The 16204-nt window shown below is 44.4% G+C and overlaps 1 protein-coding gene across 1 annotated transcript in view; it reads left to right on the plus strand.

Moving 5' to 3' along the window:
• plg (plasminogen) overlaps positions 1 to 16204 on the plus strand; it is a 151235-nt gene that overhangs the window by 103286 nt on the left and 31745 nt on the right. Inside the window, exons 15-16 of the mRNA XM_068044620.1 lie at positions 2138 to 2212; positions 2999 to 3139. Of these exons, the coding sequence (XP_067900721.1) occupies positions 2138 to 2212; positions 2999 to 3139 (216 nt within the window). The remainder of the gene's footprint in view (positions 1 to 2137; positions 2213 to 2998; positions 3140 to 16204) is intronic.

Genomic DNA, 16204 nt, shown 5'->3' on the forward strand with positions numbered 1-16204 from the left:
GGAAATCTGAAATAAAAACAAAACATGCTGGAAATACTCAACAGGTCTGGCAGCATCTGTGGAGAGAGAAGCAGAGTTAATGTTTCAGGTCAGTGACCTTTCATCAGAACCGATGAAAGGTCACTGACATGAAACATTGACTCTGCTTTTCTCTCCACAGATGCTGCCAGACCTGCTGAGTATTTCCAGCATGTCTTATTTTTATGGCACTGCACAACTTGTCAGGTTTCTTCAGCAGCACCTCCCAAACCTGCAATCTTTACCACCTAAAAGAACAAGGGCAGCAGACGCAGGGAACACCACCACCTGCAAGTTCCCCTCCAAGTCACACAGCAATCCTGACTGGGAAATATATCAACATTATTTCTTTGTCACTGGCTCAAAATCCTTACCTAAACAGCACTGTAGGAGTATATGCACCATATGGCTGCAGCAGTTCAAGAAAGCAGTTCATCACCACCTCCTCAAGGGCAATTAGAGATAGATAATAAATGCTGGCCTTGCACACATCCCATGAAAGAGTTTTTAAAAAACTCCAGAAATAGAAACATTAAAAAAAGGAGCTGAAGTAGGCCATTCGGCCCTTCAAGCCTGCTCCGCCATTCAATACGATCATGGCTGATCATTCAAACATAGTAACCTGTTCCCACTTTCTCCCCATATCCCTTGATCCCATTAGCCCTAAGAATTATATATAACTCTTGAAAATATTTAATGATTTGGCCTCAACTGCTTTCCGTGGTAGAGAATTCCATAGGTTCACCACTCTCTGGGTGAAGAAATCTCTCCTCATCACAGTCCTAAATGGCATACCCCTTATCCTTAGACTGTGGTCCCTGGTCCTGGACTCCCCTGCCATTGGGAGCATCCTTCCTGCATCTAGTCTGTCCAGTCCTGTTAGAATTTTGTAGGTTTCTATGAGATCCCTCTCATTCTTCTGAACTCTAGCAAATACAAGCCTAATCGACCCAATCTCTCTTCATACGTCAGTCCTGCCATCCCAGGAATCAGTCTGATGACCCTTCGCTGCACTCCCTCCATTGCATGAACATCCTTCCTCAGATAAGGGGACCAAAACTGCACACAATACTCCAGATGTGGTCTCACCAAGGCCTTGTATAATTGCAGCAAGACATCCTTGCTCCTGTACTCTAATCCTCTTACTATGAAGGCCAACATACCATTTGCCTTCTTAACTGCCTGCTGCACCTGCATGCTTACTTTCAGCGACTGGTGCACAAGGACACCCAGGTCTCGCTGCACCTCCCCCTTTCCCAATTTGTCGCCATTCAGATAATAATCTGCCTTTCTGTTTTTGCCACCAAAGGGAATAACCTCACATTTATCTACATTATACTGCATCTGCCATGTATTTGCCCATTCACTCAACCTGTCCAAATCACACTGGAGCTTCTCTGCATCCTCCTCATAGCTCACACTCCCCCCCAGCTTTGTATCATCTGCAAACTTGGATATATTACATTTAATTCCTTCATCTATATCATTAATATATATTGTGAATAGCTGTGGTCCTAGCACTGATCCCTGTGATACCCCACTAGCCACTGCTTGCCACTCGGAAAAAGATCCGTTTATTCCTATTCTTTGTTTCCTGTCTGCCAACCAGTTCTCTATCCATGTCAGTATCTTACCCCCAATCCCATGTGCTTTAATTTTGCATGCTAGTCTCTTGTGTGGGACCTTATCGAAAGCCGTCTGAAAGTCCAAATACACATCCACTGGTTCTCCCTTATCTATTCTACTAGTTACATCCTCATAAAATTCCAGTAGATTTGTCAAGCATGATTTCCCTTTCCTAAATCCATGTTGACTTTGTCCGATCCTGCCATTGAGAAATGGAACAGATGAGCTGGAACTGAGTGGGGGGAGAAGTGACCTTGGAGCAAGAGCAGAGGAGATTTTTTAGAATGGTACCTGGGATGTAGGACTTCAGTTACATGGAGAACCTAGAGAAACTAGGACTGCTTTCCTTGGAGCAGATTTTTTTGATAATTGGCAAAAGAATGGGGGAGGAACATGAAGAATTTTTTATGCATTGCATTATTTACATTCATCATGAAGCTTACCATTAAAGCAATTGATGTTATATTATTAAAAACTGTCTTGTATATCACAGCTTTGGTGCTCACTTCTGTGGAGGGACTCTTATCGATACCAAATGGGTGCTCACAGCGAAACACTGTCTAGAACGGTAAGGGAACAATGCATTGGATACTTATAATCTTAGCGACCCCCGTTCTCCCTGAGCTACATTGACTCCTGGTCTGGTAACACCTCGATTTTAAATTTCTCATCCTTCTTTCCACATCCCTCCATCGCTTCACCCCTCCCTATCTCTGTAACCTCGCTCCACCATAGGCAGTAATGCCTTCAGTCGCCTAGGGCCCAGGTTTCGGGATTCCCTCCCTAAATCCTCTCCACCTCACTCTCTTCCTTTAAGACATTCCTTAAAACCTACCTCATATCTTCTGATATAGCTCAGTGTCAAGTTTTGTTTGGTAAAGCTCCTGTAAAGTGCCTTGGGATATTTTATTATGTTGAAGGTGTTATATAAATGCAAGCTGTTGTTGTTGTAAAGACAAATGTGACAAAGGCGGCACAGTGGCGCAGTGGTTAGCACCGCAGCCTCACAGCTCCAGCGACCCGGGTTCAATTCTGGGTACTGCCTGTGTGGAGTTTGCAAGTTCTCCCTGTGTCTGCGTGGGTTTTCTCCGGGGTGCTCCGGTTTCCTCCCACAGCCAAAAGACTTGCAGGTTGGTAGGTAAATTGGCCATTATAAATTGCCCCTAGTATAGGTAGCTGGTAGGGAAATATAGTGACAGGTGAGGATGTGGTAGGAATATGGGATTCGTGTAGGATTAGTATAAATGGGTGGTTGATGGTCGGCACAGACTCGGTGGGCCGAAGGGCCTGTTTCAGTGCTGTATCTCTAAACTAAACTAAACAGCAGCTAATTTCTTAATTGCATTTGTCACAGATCCTCGAGGCCTCAAAACTACAGAGTCTATGTTGGAATATACAAAGAGAGTGCATTTGAATCATCAAGGCAGATAATAAGCGTTGACAGAATGGTTACCGAACCCAACAGGAATGACATTGCTTTATTAAAGCTTAGCAGGTATTTAGTTTCATTTCTTTTTTATATTTGACTTTGATTTTAATTAACCATTTCCTCCTGTGTTGGTGTCGACACAGTGCTTGTGAAGGATGCACCACCTGCATCCTAAGAGTCTTTGCATGCTCTGAGAATATACACTTACTTCCAAGTCAGTGTATAGCATATGGATCAGAATTGGAGTAATCTTCAATTACCCCAATTTACCCTTTCAACCACACAGGATGAGATGAGAAAAATAAAGCACAAAGCATCTAAGACATTGAGCCTATAGTTTCATATGAACTTTTAACGGGCCAAATCTTACTGGAAAAATAACACGTGTTAATGATACATGACATTATTAATGCACAAATCATCAAGCATGTTCAGGGGATTAAGAGATTCACCATGAGTTGCTTTGCACAAATGGCACCTTGTCCTTAGCCTCTCCATTACTTTTAAGAGCTTGCTGGATTTGCATATTAATTGCTCATGAAACATACCACAGTAAATTAGGACTGGTAATTAAGAGTGCAATTACCCTTTAAACAATGTAATGATTGTTAATGCAATGCCACTCAACTTCCCTGGCCCAGAAAAGAAACAATTTAAACCATTCAATTTCATTCCTGTGTGCAGTAAATTCTTGTTAGAGATTCAGAATATTTAAAATTTTAAAAGTTTTTTCTTTCTGTCTTTTTTCTATCTCAACCCAATCTTTCTTTCCTTCTCTTTGTTTCTTTCATTTTTCATTCCATACCTGATTTGACTCTAATTCCCCCTCCTCTGTCATTCCTGTTCCTTTCTTAATCCTTAAATCTCATTGGTTAAGGGCATAGATTGCTAGTTTTGCCATTTACTAAGGCCCTAGATGCTTCATTGCCCTCGCTATGCCATTATCAGCTTGCATTTCCAGCTAGTTATGGAGCAAAAGTTTTTTCGAGCTGGTGTGCAGGAAAACATCTAACTAGCAATACCGATCACAAGATATACCTCTTCAGCAAGATCTGGCCCCACGTGTTTCTTTAAATTCCTCTCCTTTAGCAGGGGTGTCAACAGATTTAAGTTAAATGAGTTAGCACCTCTGCTTATATAGTAGAGAGAGGAATTTCAAATGAATATGTTAAGCGTACTACTTCCATATACCACAGTATAATGTCACAGTCATTGTCTTTTCCCTTTGGCTATGAAGCCTTTAAATCAGGTGTACTGAGCTGGATTTTAAAGCCCCTCTGCCATCGGGAACGTTGGTTGGGGGGGGCAATGCAGATAGTGCAGCAGAGGCCTGCCATCGACTCCGAGGGCGACAGACCCGTGTCAATCTTGGCGGCCACCCCACTGCTTAGCGACGGGATCCCCATTTAAATATGTAAACTAATTTACATACCTGATTTAATGAGGGTCCCGTCGCCTCCTGAGTCACTGCAGCAATCTTCATTCGGGCGGCCGACAATGCCGCACTTTTGAATCCCCATTTGGGGAAACGTGGCGCGACATCTGTGGGGAGAGGGGAGGAGGATTGTTTCTCTGTGCGGGGTGGGGTGGGGGGGGGGGTGGTGGAGTGATATCACTGCGGCTTGGTCAGGGGAGGATGACGGGAAAGGTGCTGAATTTTGGAGGCAAAGGGCAAATTGTTAATAAACAAAATCCGGGGAAGAAAAGGGCAGGAATGTTCTGAATTGCAATTGGGGGTGGGTGGGAAAATGAATTTAATGAAAATTTAACTCTTTTTTTTTGGTCATTGAACTGACCTGGCCCTTTAATGTTAAATCTTCTGTAAGGGATGTAAGCCCTTTAAAAATGGCACCAGCGCCTGCGCATTGGCGCTGGATGCTGTTGCCTGCGATGGCTCTCCTGCCACCTCCATGTGATGGCAGGGGGCGGGCACTGTGGCCATGGAAATGAGCCGCCGCGTTTGAAATCACGGCAGCTCCGTGTTGAGATGCCCGTGTGGGCGAGGGACTCTTAGAACCCAGCCCAATGTTTACTACAATTATTGTTGAGCAACATACAGATGCTTAGAGCTGGATTTTTAAAGCTCGCTGGGGGTGGGAGCGGGTGTGAGCGTCATTTAAAGATCGTGTTCACTGAGGTTGGCACTGGGTCCTGCTGCCTGCGGAAAGTGATGCCATTTTTAAAGGGATGCCAGGATGGGAGGAATGATAACCCTACCCAGCTTGAATTAAGTGCCTTGTTGAGCTCATTGAGGAGCTCATTAACAGGCTTTTCAGGAGCTGTTTGGGATTTTTAATGGAAGGGAATGTGGAGAATGCCCTGTCTGGAATATGGCAGGGTGAACAAGTCATGAACACTGCGGAGGGCCATGAGAGCTGTGGGAAGGGCTGATTAAAATGATACAGGGGTACAAAATATAAAGCTCAGCTGCTGCAAAAGTGCCACAGAGTAGCCATTGCTGGACCTGTAAGACATGCTTTTCTCAGTGGTGAGTGGTAGGAATCTGGAGAGGGCTGTGAGGCCACTGGCATCACTTGGGCCCCTGAGTTTGGCAGGGCAAGGGCTGCGAAATACATAAGGCCCAGCTGAGGGAGTTTGGATGGGAACAGACTCCTTTGACATTCATCAGAGCAGCCAGGATGATCTGCAGCAGATGCAACCTCCTGGACAGCAGGAGGCCAGCGGAGCACAACGGGGGGGCTGCAAGGGGAGGAAGGCACGATCCATGACATCAGGTGCACAGCCCAAGAGTCAGCTGCCTGCAAATGACAGAGCCTCAGTGCTGTAGGAGGCTGCGCCTATCGAGGCAGATGGTCTTGTTCCTGTGTGCTGTGATCCAAAATGACCTATTTTGTATGATCGCTTTAAGAGTGATTTCCCTTTAAGAACTAAGTATGCTAATGAGCTAAGTACCAGGATGTAGTTATGCGACTAGAAGCCATGACCTCTCTGCGCTGTAATACTGTGGACAAAGGTTCTGTATATAGTTTGCTCTGTATTGTATATACTAGTTTAGCTGTTAATAAACCCTCCAGAGATCTTTAAGGAACTGGAATCCATGCACGTCATTGTGTTGCTTAAGATAACACAAAGAATCTTATGACTGGTGGCAGCAGTGGTGAAAAGGCAAAATATAAGCCTGAAGACCACAAGTAAAACAGCAAACAAAGTTTAAAGCAATACAGAAAACAGAAGAGAAAATTTGAAGCAACAAGTGAAGAAACTTTAAAACAAGTACCTGAAAAGAGAAAAAGAAAGCTGCATACCTCAGAAGGCTGAGAAAAGCTCCATAGAACGGAAGCATTACTGAAAACAAACAATTGGATGAGTCATTGTGTTGATGATTGAGAAATCCTGGTTTTAAAAAAAAGTTTAAAAAAAATCATTTTCTAAAGGCTCCATGTGAGCGAGAAAAAAAAGGGGAAACCCTGAAAAGCACACAAACTGAGAGGAAAAAAAAGTCCGATAGTGAAGTGAACAAAAATTCGCAGGAAACCCCTGCACACAGCAGAGTCTCCATTAATGCAGCCATATCTGAGAAAGAGAAAAAAAATTACACCAGTCAAGCATGAACAAGGTAAATAAGTTCCAGTAAAAAAAGAGCAACTGGAACTATCAAACAGCTCTGTGAGATCCATAAGCAGCTGTGTAAACATTTCAGCATAGTACTGGAAGAGAAATAAACAAACAGGGAACACTGTCAACCACCTGTTACACTCCATTAAATCAAGCCAAACTAAAAAAAAATCTTCAAGGGGGAACAACACAGAGTTAATAGAACAAATTTTAAAACATGTTTTAAGCCACAAATAGAAAATACATAATAAATACAGTGCTGAAGGTACACACAGAGCTGAAAAAAGTTAAATATGGAGCAGAAAGCAAAAGAACAGCAAAAGATGGATATCAAATTTTCCAGCATGCACTGGAAGGCCATTGCTATCCTATCCGAGTTCAAATTTTTTAAACAAAGGATGCAGTTATGCTATGCTTCATAGACCGAACGGTTGCAGAAGCAGATAAGCAGGCTGTGCAAATACTGATAGCAGTTGGAAATGAGGGGTTATACAGAATCAATACCTCTGGTTTATCTGAAGAGGACCAGAAAGATCCAGCAAAGATATGGAAAGTGCTAGAAGATCAGCTTCGGGTAAGAGTGAATTTTATAATTCATTGCCTGGAATAGATGTCCTACAGGTATCAGCCACAGGAGTTAACAGATCAGTTCATCAGTAGATGCCGCAGTAAGGGCAACAAATGCGATTTTTCAGAAATTGAGCTATCGGAGTGCGTAATGGAGTTGGTGATTGTCTCAACACCTATTGAAGCATTTCAAAAAGACCTCTTGGGGAAAAGGAAAGGTCACAGCATTGATGCGCTGCTGGAAGATGGCAGGAAATATGATGCCATTGTAGCTTGACAACAGCATCTACAAGCACTAGGTGAAACCGACAGCATTGGCATAGTAACCAGGTCACAAAAAGCAAGCAAGCTATGTGGTAAGTATGGTTTGTCCCACTCACCATGAGGTTGTCCTGCATTTCAAGATCTGTGCAAGGCGTGCAGTGCAAAAGGACACTGGGCCTGCCTATGCAAGAAATTTGGCTGCAAAGACACAGCCAGAAGTCACAATAGGACACAAACAAACAAGATAGGTGCAGCAATATTGCAACAGATCAAGGACAATGCCAGAGACCAGTGTAAATGCAAGCCGATACACAAAGTCCACGGCAAAGTAGACCTGAGACAAGACTCAGAGTGGAGCGATTCTCAGACAGAAGATGAGCAGGTGTTTCACATTGTAAACCTGACACATTGTGTTGATGAAGTCAAACAACTGGAAGCTTTGGCTATTAATAATATCATGTGCCCAAGGAAAGTTGGCAAGCACAAACTCAGGACTGAGATTGACATGGAAGCTAGTTCATCAGAACACATGATGAAAGGTCACAGACCTGAAATGTTAACTCTGTTTCTCTCTGCACAGATGCTGCCAGACCTGCTGAATATTTCCGGCACTTTCTGTTCTCATTTCAGAGTTGCAGCATCCACAGTATTTTGCTCTTATTATACGAGACACTGTTTATTGGCCAGAGATCAACAGGGAAATTGAAAGGTTAGTGATGCTGTACGAGGCATGCCAGAGCCACCAGCCACAACAACGCAAAGAACCTCTACACTCTCACGAGATTCCGTCAGTCCCTTGGTCCAAAATCACCACTGATCTCTTTTCCGTAAATGGAGATGACTTTATCTTAGTCACCGATTATTTCTCCAAATTTCCAATTGTCAGACAAGTAAAAGACACTTTAAGTGCGGTTGTCACAGACACATTGAGTGCCATATTCAGTCTGTTTGGTGCACCTGAAGAAATTATTTCTGACACAGTATATGGGCAGACCTTTCAGGGATATGTGTGCCAAATGGGGTGTAAACCATGTGACATCCTCACCACACTACCTTAGATCTAACGGTCTTGCCAAGCGAATGGTTCGCATAATTAAATCACTTATCCTGAAGTGTAGGATAACGAAACAAGATTTTCATGTTTCCATGTTACACCTCAGAGCTACACCTATGGATATGGGCTTACTGTCGCCAGCAGAGATCATGTTTGGCAGACAAGTGAGAATGATCTGTCCAAATTCTCCAAGATGCAGGAGACAGTACTCGAAAACTAAGGAAGAATGAAGACGGTGCATGACCGACATACAGGGGTGGAACTACCTCAACTACATGTAGGACAAAAGGTCAGGGTCAGACACCCCACAATGACAACATAAATACCCGCAGAGGTATCCAAAGTATGCAGTGAGCCTAGGTCTTACGAGGTTACAACATCTAACGGAGCAGTGTTGAGGAGGAACCGTCGCCCCTTAAGAGACGTGTGCAATACTCGAAGGCGCACACTCTGACGATGAGGGTGTGACGGAACAACGGGACAACAACCAACGCATTGACATATGCAAGCCAAAAATCCCAGCCAAGGGTGAAATCTACATCCCCGAAGGTTATACCTTAACAAGATCTGGAAGAGTTATCAAACCACCAAAACGATATATGGACTCTTAGAGTCATACAGAACAGAAACAGGCCCTTTGTCCCATCGTGCCTGTGCCGGCCATCAAGCACCTAACTATTCTAATGCCATTTTCCAGCACTTGGCCCATAGCCTTGTATGCTATGGCATTTCAAGTGCGCATCTAAATACTTCTTAAATGTTGTGAGGGTTCCTGCCTCTACTACCTCTTCAGACAGTGCGTTCCAGATTCACCCTCTGGGTGAAAACATTTTTTCTCAAATCCCATCTGAACCTTCTGCCCCTTACCTTAAATCTATGCCCCCTCCGTCAAGGGAAAACGTTTCTTCCTATCTAACCTATAATGCCCCTCATAATTTTGTATACCTCAATCAGGTTCCCCCCCTCAGCCTTCTCTGCTCTAAGGAAAACAACCCCAGTCTTTTCAGTCTCTCTTCATAGCTGAAATGCTCCAGCCCAGGCAATATCCTGGTGAATCTCCTCTGCACCCTCTCCAGTGCCATTACATTCTTCCTATAGTGTGGTGCCCAGAACTGTACACAGTACTCCAGCTGTGGTCTAACTAGCGTTTTATACAGCTCCATCATAACCTCCCTGCTCTTATATTCCATGCCTCGGCTAATAAAGGCAAGTATCCCATATGCCTTCCTAACCACCTTATCAACCTGTGCTGCTGCCTTCAGTGATCTATGGACAAAGACACCAAGGTCTCTCTGACTCTCTATACTTCCTACCATCCATTGTATATTCCCTTGTTTTGTTAGTCCTCTCACAATGCATCACCTCACACTTCTCAGGATTAAATTCCATTTGCCACAGCTCCGCCCATCTTACCAGCCCATCTATACCTCCCTGTAATCTAAGGCTTTCCTCCTCACTATTTACGAGACCACCAATTTTCGTGTCATCTGCAAACTTACTGGTCATACCTCCTATATTCATGTCTAAATCATTAATGTACATTACAAACAGCAAGGGTCGCAGCACCAATCCCTGCGGTACACCACTGGTCACAGGCTTCCACTCGCAAAAACAACCCTCGACCATCACCCTCTGCCTCCTGCCACTAAGCCAATCTTGGATCCAATTTGCCAAATTGCCCTGGATCCCATGGGCTCTTACCTTCTTAACCAATCCCCCATGCGGGACCTTATCAAAAGCCTGACTGAAGTCCGTGTAGACTACATCAACTGCTTTACCCTCATCTAGTTACTGCCTCGAAAAGTTCTATCAAGTTAGTTAGACATGATCTCCCCCTGACAAAGCCATGCTGACTATCTATGATTAATCCCTGCCTCTCAAAGTGGAGATTAATCCTATCCCTCAGAATTTTTTCCAATAGTTTTCCTACCACTGTAATTACTACCAGCCTGTAATTACCTGCTTAATCTCTGCTACCCTTCTTGAATAATGGTACCACATTCGCTGTCCTCCAATCCTCTGGCACCTCTCCTGTGGCCAGAGAGGATTTGAAAATTTGTGTCAGCGCCCCTGCTATCTCCTCCCTTCCTTCACATAACATCTCATGGGATACATCTCATCTGGGCCTGGGGATTTATCCACTTCTAAGCCCACTAAAACAACTAATACTTACTCCCTTTCAATGCTAACTTGTTCAAGTATATTACAATCCCCCTCCCTGATTACTACACCTTCATCGTCCTTCTCCATAGTGAACACAGATGAAAAATAATCATTTAAAACCGCACCTATATCCTCCGGCTCCACACACAGATTGCCACTTTGGTCCCTAATGGGCCCTACTCTTTCCCTGGTTATCCTCTTGCCCTTAATATACTTATAAAACACCTTAGGATTTTCCTTTATCTTGCCCGCCAGTGTTTTTTCATGTCCCATCTTCGCTTTCCTAATTACTTTTTTAAGTACCCCCTTACACTTATTATACTCCTCTAGTGCCTCCACTGTTTTCAGTGCTCTGAATCTGCCATAAGCCTCCTTTTATTTCCTTATCCAATCCTCTATATCCCTTAACATCCAGGGTTCCCTGGACTTGTTGGTCCTACCCTTCACCTTTACGGGAACATGTTGGCCCTGAACTCTCACTATTTCCTCTTTGAATTCCCATTGGTCTGATGTAGACTTTCCTACAAGTAGCTGCTCCCAGTCCACTTTGGCCAGATCCTGTTTTATCATATTGAAATCGGCCTTCCCCCAATTCAGTACCTTTATTTCCGGTCCATCTTTGTCCTTTTCCATATCTACTTTAAATCTTACAGAGTTATGTTCACTATCCCCGAAATGCTCCCTCACTGACAATTCTACCACTCGTCCGGCTTCATTCCCTAGGATTAGATCCAGTACTGCCCCTTCTCTTTCTACATGCTGGCTCAGAAAGCTCTCCTGTATGCATTTTAAGAAGTCCACCCCCCCTTTAAGCCTTTTGCACTAGGACTATCTCAGTTGATATTAGGGAAGTTGAAATCCCCTACTATTATTACCCTATTATTTTTCTTAAGCTTCTGCATTCATAAATTTCCCAATTCCTATCTTTATACTTATAAATTTGATAAATCTCTATACCTGTATAACTAATTTTGATATTATCCAATTTTATGTGTTTTTACTTGTAGCGTGCGAGACTTATCTTTGGAAAGAAAGGGGATGTTGTATGATCGCTTTAAGAGTGATGTCCCTTTAAGAACTCAATATGCTCATGAACTAAGAGCCAGGATGTAGTCATATGACTAGAAGCCATAGTCATTCTGCATTGTAACACATTGGACAAAGGTTCTATATATAATTTGTTCTATATTGCATATACTAGTTTAGCTGTTAATAAACCCTCTAGAGATCTTCAAGGAACTGGAATCCACATATCTCATTATGTTGCTTAAGATAACACAAAAAAACCTCATGACAACCTGAGGCTTTGGGGCCGCCATGGCAGTCCCCTAACTGCAGCTGTCAAGGTCACTGCCGCGCTGAATTTATGCAACCAGGCCATTCTAGGGTTAAGCTGTGGACCTAGGTGGCATCTCGGAGTCAGTAGCTCATCAGGCCATCAGGCAGCTGATGGATGCCATATTCAGGAGGGCGGGTGGGACTACACCCACTTTGACACAGATTGACCAGCACAGGTACAGAGGGCATTAGGTTTCACCACCAACACTGGATTCCCTTAGGTCCAGGGCATCATTGATTGCACAGATGTAGCCATGAAAGCACCCAATGACTGGCCAGTGAGATCCATCAACAGGAAAGGCTTCCATACCCTAAATATCCAACTGGTCTGTAACCACAACAAGAGCTTCCTCCATGTGTGCACTCACTTTCCTGGTAGCTGCCATGACTCCTTTATCCTCCGCCAGTCCAGGCTGCCTTGATTCTTCACTCCATCCCCCAAAGTACATGGATGGATCCAAGGGGACAAGGAAAATCCCTTGTAGGGATGGCTATTCACTCCTCCACAGGAGCCCAAGACAGAACACAGAGGCAATACAACTAATGCCACCTGCTCAGCAGGTCAACCATTGAGCTGCCTTATGAAGATGCAGTTCCAGTGCCTGGACCAGTTGGGTGGTGTCCTCCAGTACCCTCCTGCTAGGGTCTCAGTCATTGTGGTGGTCTGCTGCACTCTCCATAACATGGTTCCCCAGAGAGGTGTGGACCTTCAGGACAGTGAGGTCCTGGAAGGAGACAGCTCATCGGGGAGGAGCAGGAGGCAAGAGAGGAGCGGGAAGAGGAGGTGGAGGGGGATAATAGTGAACAGACTGGTGCCCCTGCTGCACAACAAAGTGACCTCTCCCTGCCACCGTCTAAGAAGAGGACCTCCCTCCTCACCCTCACGGCCTCCAGTATTAGATCCAGGTCAGCATCGATGAAACAAGGTTCTGCCTTGCTCCTAGTGCCAGCCCTCCAGCTTCACTGCGACATCTTGATTCCCTCTGGTGTTGTGGAAGAGAGATCTCTCCCTCAGGGCAACCAGCAGCCTCAGTGATGGCTGTCGGAACGTCTACATGAGTCCCACACTTGTTCTGACCCATTTCTATTCCTGGCCCCATTGGTTCTAAGTGGACAGGAAACCTGTCTCCAAACCAATTAAGGACTTAACCTTTTAAAAATCTGAACCTGAACAGGTTTCCCACCAGAGGCGGGTTTCTGACCCAAAATCAGTCCCTGTTCCTGTTTCCCGCTTCCATAATGAAAATCCAACCCTTGGTGGCCTGAGGACCACTGCATAATTCACAACGAGTGCCTGGTGCTTACCAGCAAAAGGGGCTCGACTCACCTTCCACTTCAGTTAGAGACTACTGGAATGATCCCTAGAATTGTTACTTCGGGGAGCCCTACTTCTATTCTGCAAAGAACACCTTAAAATGAACCCAATTTCTTGACAGAAAAGCCAGATAATGAATGAGATGGAGTAGTTCTGGTGTTCAAGCCTGGTATTTATGACTGAAACAATACCCAGTTGCCAGTCAGACCTCAGACCTGAATTCTGTGCAGGACACAATGCAGTGGACTGTTTTCTGGTAAATGTATAAATAACTTCATTAATTGCAAAATAATTATATTGCAATTATACACCTGCTGTTATGTAATAGAGCTCAACTGATCCCCACTATTTCTACAAAATGATAGTATTTGCAATGACAGTGTACATGGATTCCCAAAGTCTTTGGTCTGAATTTTACTGATTGGATCGATGACGCAATGTCAGGGCCGGCAGGTCGGTAGGCAGCTAATTAAGAGTGGCTGACGGGTCATAGTGTCAGCAGCTCACTGTGAGGCACCATTTTTAAAGGCACAGGCAACAAAAGAGGGGCGTCGATATCAATGGAAGCAACAGAGGATTGGCTTCATCACGAGGAAGGGTTTCTCCATGATTCAGTGACACCTCTCTGAAGGGGCTCCTGTAGGCAGTAAGACAAAGGAGAGATGACTTGTTTCCAGCAGATGTATGTAGGAGGCCAGTAAGCCTAACAAAGAAGGCATGGCTGGAGGTGGCAGAGATATTCAGCAACTGAGAGGTCGTTGCAAGAACCTGGATACAGTGCAGGAAGAGATCTAATAACCTCTGGGGTCTGGAAAGGTGTGTGGCGTTTAGAGTTGCAAACTGGAAGCCCAGCATGAATTAAAAGGTGCCTATGAAATGTGAGGCCAGGTGGTAGACCCATACATGAGGCAACATCAGGCACCAACGTCCACATTGAAGCGCCCAGTTCGCACTAACCCAAACCCCATGGTCAATGATGAATGAACGCTACATTGAGATGGCTGAAAGATTGGGTCACCATGCGATCCCAATGGTGCGGTGCTGCACATTTACAGTACCTCAGAGTGACCAGCACAAATGGGCCATGAGACAGGATTGACATTGCACATGTTTGTGCTTGCAGGAGATGCACACTCATAATGCTAGAGAGTGTCAACAAACCGGAGGCGGAGTGCCATTAATCACTGTGGTGACACAAGTGGAGGAGAAGGGCATAGACATTGAATGTGTCATGGCAGGGCAGCCTGTCTTTGAGTGCAAGGCAGGTGTGGAAGCAATGGAGGGTGATCATGCTGAATATGACGAATTTACACCATGCACATTTGCTCTGAAAAGAGCAGTTGTTTCCTTGGGAAAGGAGTTCTTAGAAGAACTGGCAGGCCTCGATGTTTTGGGCAGTGTACTCTGCCCGTCATCTAGAGGAATAACTGGAATGGGTGGAAATAGTGGGTTTATATGTGGTGGAGAATGGGAAAGTGGGCAGGATTTACTACTGATAGGTCATTACATGTTTTTGGTCTTGCTGCTATTGATTGGCTAATTGTGTTCCATGATAGGTTGGTACATGCTATTATTCTTGCTGCTGATTGGTCAGCTATTGTGCCTCGTGGTAAGTTGATGCATACTATTGTTGTTGTCAGGGTATGTTGGCTGCAAAGCAGGTGGTGATGTGTTTCTTGAGTAGAGTAGCCAGGTATCACTGATGAGCAAGCCACTGTCTTGGGGATGGTGGGGTGTTGATAGATCTCCATAGCTTCCCTAACGCGTCTTGTATGTCAGTGCGTAATGAATGAAATGATTTTGGAATTAGACTATTTGATGCGGTGGTTATTGAGTTGAGTGTGCTTGACGATGGCTGACTTGTCCTGTTCGCTGTGTTTGAAGCAGGCTTGGTGTTTTTTGAATCTAGTGTGTAGGCTGCAGTGTGTTTCTCCAACGTAGCTGAATCCGCAGTTGCATGGTATGCAGTAAATTCTTGGTTTGTTGTGAGATGATTTCTTGTCTTTGCCAGCATGAAGGATGGAGTGGAGCTTCTTGGATGACTTACGTCAGACTTCTATGTCCGCTGACTTGAGTATGTGTTGTAGTCTGTGCAAGATGAAGCCGATGTATGGGAGGCTGACTCTTATCTTGGTTAAGGTACTTGTTGTAGTGCGAGTAACAGGTGGACATGTGTTAATCTTGCAAGAAGGAAATCCATTGAGAAGTGTAAACTTGATATGAAGCAGTCCTTGTTGTAGACGTTTCTTATTGCTAATGGTGTAGGCTCTTCTGATGAGGGTGTTGGAGACCAAATGAAGTGTGAAGGGATGATGAAAAGAACAGTAGTTCAGGTATCTAACAGTATGACTGGCGCAGACTTGGTGTGCTGGTATGCCGTTATGAGACTTGGTAATAAGAACATCAAGGAACGGTATGGAAAATTGTTGTTCCATCTCCATAGTGAAAGTAATGTTTGGATGTTGGCTATTAAAGTGCTGTAAGAAAAACTATGAAAATCTCTCCTAATCATGTTCCCATATGATAAAAGTATTATCGACATATCGGAGTCAGAGTTTAGATCGAAGAGTAGCTGATTGAAGTGCTGCGTGTTCAAACTCTTCCATGAAAATGTTGATGACAATTGGTGACAGTGGAGATCCCATAGAAGCTTCCTCACAACAAGCAGCCAACATTAGCAAATGCAAGTTTCGGTCATACTCTGCCTTGGTCTGCTCTATCACCGCAATATCGTCAGCGATACAGATACAGCCCAGGACATTTTCTGTTATCCTGCCCATTTATTGTTGGAAAACATCTTGGCTGTGTCATGCCGAGTACAGGCATGTCCTATTCATAACTTTAAACATGGACT

The sequence above is a fragment of the Heterodontus francisci genome, chromosome 13 (assembly GCF_036365525.1).
Source record: "Heterodontus francisci isolate sHetFra1 chromosome 13, sHetFra1.hap1, whole genome shotgun sequence".
Classification (NCBI taxonomy): Eukaryota; Metazoa; Chordata; class Chondrichthyes; order Heterodontiformes; family Heterodontidae; genus Heterodontus; species Heterodontus francisci.